Source organism: Aythya fuligula, chromosome 1, assembly GCF_009819795.1.
Source record: "Aythya fuligula isolate bAytFul2 chromosome 1, bAytFul2.pri, whole genome shotgun sequence".
Classification (NCBI taxonomy): Eukaryota; Metazoa; Chordata; class Aves; order Anseriformes; family Anatidae; genus Aythya; species Aythya fuligula.
This window is the reverse complement of record NC_045559.1, coordinates 113,813,100-113,825,350: the sequence shown is the minus strand read 5'-3', so window position 1 is coordinate 113,825,350 and position 12,251 is coordinate 113,813,100. Positions and strand designations below refer to the sequence as shown.

Here is a 12,251-nt window from a genome sequence, read left to right as displayed (position 1 = left end):
TTTCCCTTTGAATCTATCATTAAAATGATATTCAAGCTCTTTTAACGGAAGGCAATGTATGTATTGCTTGATGTCTTTTAGTCAGGGGAGAGCTGTATGTCTCCCTGTGCGCAGGACTTTTTTAGCTTCATGACGTCTTTGAAATTATTTGTTGTATTATCTTCAGAATTTGTGATTCATGTCAGGTTTATCATTACCATTTGTGCCTTGCCTGCAGGTTATATTTTGCAGTATTCAGAAGATAACAGTGAGCAGTGGGGCAGTTTTCCCATTAGCCCTAGTGAGAGGTCCTACCGTTTAGAAACATTGAAATGTGGCACTTGGTACAAGTTTACTCTAACTGCGCAGAATGGAGTGGGGCCAGGACGCATCAGTGAGATCATAGAGGCCAAAACACTTGGAAAAGGTATGTTAATTTGCATCCCCCTTTGCCCACCTAAAGCTTTTGCATTGTACTTTAGATCTCAGTTCGATTAGATGATGGGTTTGGATATTTTAATATTGGGTTTGGAAACATTTCCAATTGTGTCCATTTTGTCAGTGTTATGACAGAAATGGCTGTCTCTGTGAGACTCAACATGTGTATCAGCTCATATTTTTTCTTTATATCAGTTACAATTTTGTTCAAAAATGGGTTGATAGATACTTGGGAAGTCAGTATCGCTGCTATCACAGGCTATAGCAATTTCCAAGAGGAAATTGTTTCCTGTACTGATGTAAAAATTCAGGATGTTATTTGTCTGGGTGCTGAAGTAAGAGGAGAGTACATTTATATGCAGTGCAAGTGGAACCAATGTCTTATTTCTGCTCTGAGCTAATATTGCAAGAACTATGCAAGTAGCAAACACCCTTTGAACAGAATAGGTGCCAAAAATAAAGGAGAAGTTTGCATAAAGTTCTGCAAGGCAAAACAACTAAAATTTATGGAGTTTTCAAGTAACTGAGCAGTGGGTCTCATGGTCCAAGTTGCTGAGGATAGTTCTACATGAATATGTCTCACAATTATGAACAAATTTGGCACACACACAGTTAAAGATGAAGTCCAAGGAGTGGAGTAGTTTTGCATAATGCCCTGAATATAACCCCATCTTGCACCTCTTCACACTGGTTATGACTCTCTGATTTGAGAGTTGTTTCATAATAAGGTCAGTTTACAGTGATAGGTATGTCTCTCCTACATACTATTCATCACACCTGTGCTGTTGCAGATCTCTAGAGTGTCACAGCAAGGTGGAAAATTTTATTTGACACTCAATGGCATAAGGAAGACCTGGTATGCAGTAGATGTAACTGGTATCGCTTGCTGAAGCTCAGGAGAGGCAGCAGATCACCTCTGTACATGCTGAGGTTATTGGTGGCCAGGGAAAATGATCCACTGACTTTAAAGAAAGTGACATGTAGAGAACAAGACGATGGATGTTCTAGATTTCTTTGACTGAAATGAGGAGAGATTTATGCATGGTACAGGTAACATGCAAGTAGTTCATGAGAAAGCAGATTTCTCACCCTTTTGAATTTCTCTGGGATTTGATATTAGTACCTGTGTTACATTTACAGACTGAACAAAGTATTGTGTGATTTAGAATATTAAAATCATTCTTGTTCATGTGAATGATGAAGAAGCATCTCTATCTAAAGCCATTAACAAAGCCAACCAAAATAAATCAAAATCCACAGCAGGAATCACCAATTTCTTTTAGATTCCTGTAGACGTGAGTATATATTTTGGAACATCATCAAGAAAGGCAAAAATAAAAAAGGCCTCATAGGATAAGATGCTGCTATGACATGGGATAAAACATCATATTATAGATGATTTTTATTAGCTTTGTTGTAGTTTCCAAAAGTAAAAATGTTTTTTCTGCTAAGCAGTTAGCAGAATAATACTTTTAAGTACTCTACAATAATCTTAATGTAAATAACATTTGCTTATGACCTGTTTTGTCCACCTACTGTTATTATTTCAGTTCTAAAGTGCCACTTTAACTGTCAGTATACCCCTACTACATGGAATTGTCAAAAAACTTTATATATCATCTGAAACCAACATTAGATCCCAAAGCAAGACCAGTATGTAGAAATGCCAACCTGCCAACCCCTTTCTGAATGGAAATATCTTTTCCTTTTCTTTTTTTTTGCAAGGCAGTAAACAGAAGCATTTAATGATATGAAGTTTCTGCCCTAGATTCACAAGCTGACTTTTGCCAATAAGTGCAAACAAAGAAGTCAGGTCCATACAGAGACATATGGATATTTTTCACATATGGATTTGAAAATCTAGGTTTTTGAGTCTGGTGCATAGTGTGAGAAGAAGGCAAGGGGAGGGGGGGAAGGAGGTAGCAGGGAAAGAATTGAATATATAGATATTGAGTCTGGTACAGCTAGAACTGTACCAGAAATAATATATTTTAATATTATTTTTTTTGAGAGCCCTCTATCTGTAATACTCAAGCGTTTCACTTGAAATATATCATTACGTCCAGAGCCACAATTTTCGAAGGAACAAGAACTCTTTGCTAGTATCAATACCACAAGAGTGAGGCTGAACCTGATAGGCTGGAATGATGGTGGCTGCCCCATCACCTCCTTCACCCTGGAGTACCGTCCGTTTGGAACAACAGTATGGACAACTGCTCAGCGGACATCCTTGTCAAAGTCCTACATACTGTATGACCTCCAGGAGGCAACCTGGTATGAACTGCAAATGAGAGTATGCAACAGTGCTGGCTGTGCAGAGAAACAAGCCAAATTTGCAACGCTTAATTATGATGGCAGTAAGTATATCTCTTTAGTTTCATGTCCAAGGTACTGTTTTTATTCTGACTTCTTGTATGATGCTTTTGCTTATGTCTCTCTGTCTGTCTGCTTTTTTTTTGTTTTGTTTTGTTTTGGTTTGTTTGTTTGTTTGTTTTTGTTTTTTTTTTTACACAAAATCCTTTTTAAATCTGGTTAGCTGTGGTCTAAGAGGGGTAACTGTCTCAAAGATGTAAAATGCCTATAGATTTCATGACACTAGGCTGCCAGGCAGAAAAGAGGAATTGTTTATTTGTCCTCACTGAGGAAGATCTCCAGCACCAAAATCAATCGACCATCAGACACATAACCATAAGACACCAGGTGTCATTACTTCCAGTGCTCACAGGAGCACTTGCTAGTATTTCATGCATCTCTTCCACAAGATTTTTGTCGTCTATACAATTGGTTCCTGCAGCAATTTATTACGGTGACTTGCCTCATTGCCATTCCATGCAATGTCCTTGTGACACAGCTCAAAACCTGTTATGTGACACAATGGAGCAGCTAACTAGCTTGTCTTCTGGGAAAGCCTCCGGACAATACCCTCTGAGGGCAAAGCGATGGCAGTGCTATTATCCCTATTTACAGACAGGGAAGAGTGAAACTAATGGGTGTGACAGATGGCTCTGTCATGCTCAGCAGCAGGGCACAGGGGATGGAGGAATTGTTGCATCCTGCCTTTTTGCCAAGGGTTACTGCCCACTCTTGCATAATCCAGAACAAGAGGGTGAGAGCAAACACGCCAATTTGTCATTCACTTCAGCTCATATCCTGCTGTATTTATTGAAAGTGATGGTGGCACATGTGTGCTTCTGCTGACTGTAGTGGGGAATGGTGGTATTTCTGGCAAAACAGCAGCACAGATGGCTCCAGATGGCGATCTCTTGAATTGTTCTAGTGTGAATTGCCAGAGCTTTTCTGGAGACGTTCAGTGTAATATGTTGTCATGTTGCCAGAGATATTGTGCTGCATTGTGCAATCACTTTGCTACATCTGTACTGTTAAATTAAACAACAGGGCTAGTGAGCAAGTTCAAACAAGAACAGATAATTGCCCAGCTACAGCACCAAATTGCTAACAATTCATAACTCTGTATTGTTAACACATTTCCCGGCCACAGAGCTGGGAAAACCAGCATTCTCCAGGAGAATCCCCTGCTATGGTTCATGGAAGAGCAGGCGACAAGGCCCGTTCCCAGCCAGAAGTGTAGGCTATGTATCTGTCAGGGCTTAAACCTCTGCACCTTTCCCATCTTCTAATGCTACCACAGTCTTTGCACTTGCTAACCATCAGTTCTTGCAGATAACGAACACATGCTCTTGTAGCTGTCCTTTCACGAATAACACTCACCACACTGAAAACATGAGGGGATGTATCATTTTGATAAGCTGCCACAGGGCCCTCATATTATTTCAGAAACTCCAAAAAAAATTGAGATTTTTTTTTTCTCAACTCCTGAGGCCTATAGGAAAAGAAGATCCAAGTACTTCCAATACAAATGCTGACAGATCTTGCTGGGAACCTGTTTTATTAAGCAGTAAATGTCAATAACTTCTTCAAATATTATGGGCTAACTTATTTCCATTTTACTTAGCTTATCTTCTTTCCTTTCCAATTTCTTTCTACTGGAGACATAACTTTCAGTTATCCTTTTTTTTTTTTTTTTTTTTTTTAATATTCACAGCTATTGTTACATTTATATGGCTGGGATAGTCTTAAGACATATCTTAAACTGCGATGATCTGCAAATGCAATTCTGGAACCTCAAACTCCCACTGATAAAACTGCAATCAAACATATTCTTACAATGACCTGATCTGAAATGTTGTCAGACTCTGATTTTTGTCTACATAGCTTGCTTTCGTATGTTGTGACCTGCATGCCATTTTGATTTTGTGTTACTCCATGGCATCTTTAAAAGTGAGAAAATGAAACAATAAAAATGGTTGCAGCATTAAATTTCCTGGGCCACTGCTTTTGGTCAGCTTGAAAATTTTTCATTTATGGCATTGATGGTTTTATTTGTCAAGCATGCCTTGCCAGGACTTTATTGTGCCTCAGAGAGGCAATATGATCTCAAATAATAGCCACAGCATTGAGAGGGGAAGACATGACTAGAAAAGCAAATTTCAGTTTTCAAGTTTTCTGAATTTGTTATATTTGATGCAGAACTAAAATGATAAGATCATCCTTATTATCATTAAGTAAACTGAAACTGGTGTATTCCCACATAAAGGGTTTTATGGAAGAGCTTTTTCAGTGCTTCTAAAACAAAATATGTCCCTACAGAGTCCCAGCTTCCCATTCATTCTTTGATAAACTGTAGCCTTAAAGGTGCTTCAGAGCTGGAAAATGATGTCTGCCAAGAAAGCAGTACGTTCAAACAATAATTCCTACAGAATCTTTTTGCTTTCATAGACAGTGATTTTTATTTTTTTTCTTTCACAAAAACCATGCCATTGGAAACTTTCTGGCCAGCATTTGCTTTAGAGTACTAATCCTTCCTCTACCATTGATTCCTTCTGTGATATGAGATTAGCTCCTTCCAGCTTCTAAAGGTCACAACTGCCCTTAGGGTAAAGCAGATAGAAGGATGGTTCTTTTAAGATCTAAGAATACTCCTATGAATGTTCTAGGATACAAAATGCTACAAATGAGTTAGAAGCATTAGTTGTCTTAAGCTAAAGCCTTTGCAAACTTTGTAGAAGTCTTTGAGTTACATCTTCTTTCAGTCAAGAAAATTTTCAGTTTGTTTGAACTTCAATAGCTGATCTGCACTAGAGCTCCTGAGAAATATCATGGCTAAGTATTCTTCACCTGAAATCTCTTCACGATGAATTGTGTCAAAAGGTTAATGACAGGCCTATGTGCAGGTCTTTGCTTTCTGTTCATAGATATTTCAGCTAACCACTTTCAGCTTGAAGGATGTTGTGACCTCCCTGCCCCTTGTTTTTCAGAACATTTGCACTCAACACTTAAGAAGATATTTTTAGCAATGTGGAGTTGTAGTGTGTAGCACTGCAAAGGAGCTTCCTGACTCAGAGATCAGCTGCTCAGTAGCCCTGACATTAAATCAGATCAGCTTGGTAGCAGGTCTAAACTCTGTTAATTGATTTTAGCCCACCAGGAGACTTTCTACCATGAAGAACACTTAGGACACAGGAAAACACTTCACAGTCCTAAAGTCACAAGGTTCAATGGGAGATGCTGAAAGGACATAGGGGAAAATTGGGTCAGAGACATTTAGATTTCAGTTCTTATGAAGCACCAGTAAAGCAGGCTAACAAAAGACAACGATGAATTGACCTGAAATTTAAAATAAATAAATAAATAATCCCAGTTTGTCTGGGACTTTACTCTGGGAAAACCTTTCACTTTTTTACTCCTAGCCACAAGCTAGGATTACAACAAATATTGAAATGGTATTTTCTCAACAGATAGCAGGTTTAGGTTATGGCAATTTTTAATTCCATTGGTGAATATCCACGCATGGATATTGTGGAGGATATGTAAACTTGCAGTTTAACTGAAATTGAAGCCACTTGAATCAAAGTGTTAGGGAGATCAAGACATAATTTCAGGCAATATTGAACACAAAAGCCTTTAGACAATCATCTGTGTCACACTAACTCAGTGTAGTTTGTCCCTTTAGTATTCAGCAGGATCTAGAGGCAGTTATTAGTATTTCCTTCAGGAATTCACAGTCCTTTCCATTTCTCTATCTAATCACTTTCTTTGCCTTTAGTTGGTTAAGACAAGAAGAAAAAACCCTGCTGTGTATTTATTCCAAGCAATGGAAAATTAGAAAATGATGGAAAATTATGGGAAAGAAATGCAATAGAAAATTAGAAAAATATTCAAAATGCAACTGTAAGATTTATCTTTTTTTTTCCTGAAGTACTTGATATAGGTTTGGATTGTTGCAGCTTTTTTGTTTATCTCCATCCCTTAAGAGAATTGTTCTTATTATATACAACTCAAACAGCTCTTATAAACAAACAAACAAACAAACAAAACAAAACATACCTACAAATCCACATTTCCACACATTTCCAAAACATACCTACAAATTCACAATTTATCACCCTTGCATTGTACTGCATCATATCTTTTTTCACTTTTTTTTTCTTTTGTTTCTGTGATACTATGTGGTACATAATGACTTATAACTATATCACACAATTCAGCAATTAAAATGTAAAAAATATACCTGTTTTTCTTTCTCATCTTCCTTACTTTTTGCAAGTAAGTAGGCAATTTTATGTTTCAGTAGCTGGTTAAAATTGAATAGCTTTCATTGACAGTCATCACAGTTCACAATACTTACGTATTTGTACCCATTTCAAACAAATCTGCATTTTATAGCCTCATTTGTAGTTGCATGTATCAGTTTAATAGTAATCAGGAAATGAGTGAGAAACTTTCCATACCTACATAGTCTTCCAAAGAAAATGCTGTATTCTTCTCACATCCCCTAGAAGTAAAGAAAAAAAGAATAGAGAAGTTCAGGTATTACATATCACCAGGAAGCCAGGTATATTCAAAATGCAAATATGTCCCAGAATGAAAAAGAGAGCTGCCTGCCAATGTGAGTGCTTTGCAGATTCATTTCCTTCATTTCACTCTCAAAATTTGCTCATTTTTATCCAGCATTACTCTCCTGTTTTAGTGATAAGTATGTCAGACTCTCTTTAGAGAATTAGCATCAGGTTGGCTATCTGAATCTAAGATCAATAGCACTGCTGAATCCTTAAGACATTATAAAAGAAAGTAGAAGATTCATGTGAAGCGTGTAGCACAGAATGTGTGTTGTCATATATGTCCCTTACAAAGAAAAGCCAAGCAGCGAACATAAATCTGTAGTAGCCATGCTACTTTTCCATAGTAAAGATTAGCATAGGTAGCAATTCTGAGATGCCTTAGAAATTAGGAATGATTTAAAGTACTTAAAATTAATTGTAGTACATAACTGTGTAATGAACATGGACTTCTTTTCCAGATTTTTTTGTGAAAAAAAAAAAAGTCATGACATTGTTGACGTATACACCTGTTTATGCCTCTCCTCAATTTCTAATAATTTGAGTCCCTGATGCTAGTGGCTTGCTACCAGTGTGACTGATTATGCATGCATAGCCATTATACATACAAACATAGCATCCATCCCAAACATGAGAAATCCTTCTTTATGTTTTGCATGTGGTTGAAGCATATAATATGCCATATTTCCTGAGAACTCAATCTTTTGTCTTCATTAATAGGCATCTAATATCATGACACTGTTTCCAGGTACAATCCCTCCACTCATTAAGTCAGTTGTGCAAAGTGAGGAAGGGCTGGCAACCAACGAAGGGCTAAAGATGCTGGTGACCATTTCCTGTATCTTGGTTGGTGTCTTGCTGCTTTTTGTGATGCTGCTGATTGTGCGAAGGAGGAGGAGAGAGCAGAGACTGAAGAGGTTGAGAGGTAAGATGAGAGCTGTGGCACTTATTCCTACATATGCATACTGTCCAAACACAGAAGGACAAGTAGGGCTGCATGTGACCAAATGGTTCAATCCCCAGTTGGTATAATTTTCCTGTAACATGTAGCAGGTAAAACATATGTGCTTTTTTACAGAAATTCCTTCTTTTATCATTTTATAGTCTAGCTGAAAACAAAAATGAACCATATAATCATTGTTAACCGTTATTTTGCATGATGAGGGAAAGGAAAATAATTCTCAAGTATGGTGTTTGGGAATTTTGTTGTTTTTCTTTTTTGTTTTTCTTTTTTTTTTTCTTTATCTTGTGAATAGTCTCAATAACCTAAAATCTTTTTTTTATTATTATTATTTTTTTAAAAACTAAAATCAGATGTTCTGGAGATTTAAGGGTTTCAGTTTTCTAGCACATTTTTAATTAATTCCAGAATTATGAAATTAATGTAGCCAGATGTTAGGCTAGAAAACACACCCAGATATTCTCAGATTTGTTACCATATTGTTTTCCTTATGATATATTATAACAAAACTCTTAAAACAACTTTTCACTTTTCACTCACCATTCATTGTAGCTGAAAGTCCTTTTCTCTAATCTTTATTCAAATTCATGTTTCCTATGTGAGTAAGTCTTAGATTTTTGAATTCATTTAGCTGTATTGGATTTCTGGTAAACACCTCCAGCTGAGTCCCAATGAGGTTTTTGACCCTTGCACTCTGCAACTTCTGCACTTGGCCTTGTGGGCTTTGTAGTTGCACATGATAGTAAACATTATATTCAAAGTATTTGAAAAATGCCATAAATAAAAATAAATAAAAAGCAACATGATTTATCATCCACAAACACGAATCTAAGGATTTCTAAGAATGACAAAAATGCTTAGTTATTTGTATTTTAACCAAAATATGCTTATGATATTAAAACCAGGGCCAGCCTTGTGTGTTCCATCTCACCTTTGCATTTGTTCTTGTCTCTTTTGGGTCTCATTTTTCTCTTGTAATGATATTTTGGGTATTTTTTGCAATGAAGACAGAAATAAAGGGCCCTTAGGCATGGGCAAATTTCTAGATCAAAGAGGACAACTAGCCTTATAATTCAGACACAGCTCTGGAAATTAGGGCATTTGGATTCTTTAAGTTGTTGTATAATAACTTTCTCATTTGAAATTTTTTAAGTCATTTACCTCTGAGCAATATTTTCTTCATCAAAAAAGTGGTGGAGTAAGGATAAAGAAAATATTATTATCTTATCTTCTGAGAAATATTGTGTAATTCCGTCCAGTAATGAGCAGGATATTTTGAGCAGTTTGGCTCCAGGAAATCATGGCTGTGAACATCTAGTTTTTCTTAGATTCTTGAGTTACAATCCCTTAAGGACGGCTGATGATCACCAGCCAATGTGGCTTTACTATAATGTAAGATTTATTTGAATTACTTTCTCTCAGAATATAGGAATTTAGAAAAATATTTTCACTTAAATGTAGCCAGTGACAAAGAAATCATCACTCCTTTTGATGGTCATCAGTATTTAACTACAATTTCTGCAAAAGTTACATCTCACTTCTCACCTGAATTTGTCAAGCTACAACTCAGCCTCAGAACCATTTAGTCCCATTATACTTCTGTCTGTCATGCAGTGACTGAAATTCTCTTTTGTATCACATTTTTGGTCTTTGAGGATATTCTTTTTATATGGTAGTGATCAAGTAATTTAATATTTTAGTTGGTAAACTAAACAGATGGATCTTCTTGATTTTTTTCTCTAATTATTCCATCATTCATTCCTTTCAAGGCTTTTCTCTAGTCTCCTTGTTATCTTCCAGTATCTTTCCTCATCTGCGTAGGTTAGGAATGAATTTAATATTCCAGTAACAGACACATCAGCACCAGATATAGAGACAAAAAATCTTTCTTCTTGTTCTTTATATTATTTTCTCCATACCTGTGAGAATCTCCTTTTTGGCTGCAACATTATACTAAGAGTTTGCCTTAAATTTTTTATCCACTGAGATGACAATTCTCTAATTACAGTGAATAGGATAACATTCTCCATTGTACAGCTAAGACTTGTATTCTTGATATATATAGCCATGTGGTCATATGATGTAAATAAATATAGATAAATTACTAGCTTGTGATCAGCCTACCTGATCATCCAGATTGCTTACCTATTGCTTTTATTATATTTTAGCTATCTAATTGTTATGTCATTTTCAAACTTTTATTAGATGTTGTCTTATTTAATTCCAGACCACTGAGAAAAACTACCAACAGTGTAATGTTCCATGGTACATGAAGACAATAAATACTCTGTTTAAAATTGTATTTTGATACATATCAATTTATATGTTGGAAATCATATATAATGGTTGCCAAGTTAATTTTTTGCATTATTGCTACTTGCTTAGTAAAATGTTTTTAAATAAAAAAACTTTGTTCTAAAGAAATATAAATATAATATTTAGAACTTGCCTAATTCTATCTCAGTGAGAGTTTTTTCAACATCAACATTCTTAGTGAATTTTATTCTCATCAGAATTCTTAGCTTGACATGGCTGATTGAATAATTAAGGTCAATGAATATAGACTTGTAGTCAATCTCCTTTCATTCATTTCATCAAGACTCATACCATTTTTTCCATCCCCTTTGCTCATTGCCAAGATCAGATCGACAGTAATTCAGTTTTTTCTGTTGTTCATTCTTTTTGAAGACTGACCTAATGTTAGCCATTTCTGCTCTTCTGGAGAATACTTCATGTTCTAAAAGCCTTAGTGTCAATCAGCATTGCTGTTAAATCCTGAGTAATTTCACCAAGAAAACTCCTGCTTGCAAGTTTTCCTGATCTCCTAACTAAAAAATGTTCCTCTGTAGTAGTTACGGTGTTCAACTTTCTTCTGAATTCTTTTTGAAGGGAAAATGGAAAATATCCTGTCATTATCACTTGATATATATTATCTGGTGGGGTTTCTTGAGACTCAGGACACCTTTTTCCTAAATCATGATTCTAAACCCACTAGCTATTTTCAGTCTACATCAGAAATAATATTTTCCACTGTGGGACCTTCTAAGCAATTTTTTGCAAGTAACAACTTGCATAATTCTTGCTTTTGTTGCTCCAGGGGATGTTTTCTTCAAACCTGCTTGACAAAGAGGAGTGGGAATTGCAGATTTATTTGCAGTGTATTCTTCATGCAAACATTTAGATTTATGCTTACAGACAGATAGGGTCCTGGTTCCAGTTTGTGGGGTAAATATGGCATTAAAGTCTCTCTGTTCTTAATCATTTTACTGCCTGTTTTAGCATATAGGAATGCTTGTCTTCCTATAGGAACCCTTGTCTTCCTCCTGTGCCATACATAGTATGATTTTATTTTTCCAGGAGTACTCTGTTTAGAAGAAAAATGTAGTTTCCAGCAAAACCCTTAGTTTTTGTCCAATTTAGTAGTTCCACAGGTCAAGGCACAAGAAGGTCAATTGAGTGCTGGAGTTCAAGCCGTGATTCAGTAGGTCAGCACACATTAGAACAGAGAAACCTGATGACTTATCACTTTCTCTCCACTATTAACCTAGCTCCACTACCACTGAAATAGTTTTCCCTTTGTTTCCAAACTCAACTCACCTTAACCCAAGCAGAAAGTGTCAGTGCAGCGTGGCTGTTCAATAGCGGCTGCGTGCTATTTAAAACTTTATCATGGACCCTGATTTCCCAAGTGGCAAGCCAAATGTGCTAAGTATTTTAAAGAAGCAAATGAAAGTGAGGGCCGCTGCTGAGTCTATGCCTGTTGGTGCAGTCATGTGACAAAACCACTGAGAGAGGTTCGACTTTTTCACTAAGGGTGATGCTTGGCTGGGACAGGAGATTGTCACCTTCAGTCAGTTATCCATAGTTTCTCTGAGCCCTGTTTTCCCTACCCAAAAGCTAGGAAACAGGTCCCTGGCTGGGATATTGATTCCTTTTATGAAGCTTTCTCAATTTAC

At 36.5% G+C, this 12,251-nt stretch overlaps 1 protein-coding gene across 1 annotated transcript in view; it reads left to right on the top strand.

Moving 5' to 3' along the window:
• DSCAM (DS cell adhesion molecule) overlaps positions 1-12,251 on the top strand; it is a 478,363-nt gene that overhangs the window by 428,164 nt on the left and 37,948 nt on the right. Inside the window, exons 25-27 of the mRNA XM_032188234.1 lie at positions 218-406; positions 2,484-2,774; positions 8,083-8,259. Coding sequence (XP_032044125.1) covers positions 218-406; positions 2,484-2,774; positions 8,083-8,259 — 657 coding nt within the window. The remainder of the gene's footprint in view (positions 1-217; positions 407-2,483; positions 2,775-8,082; positions 8,260-12,251) is intronic.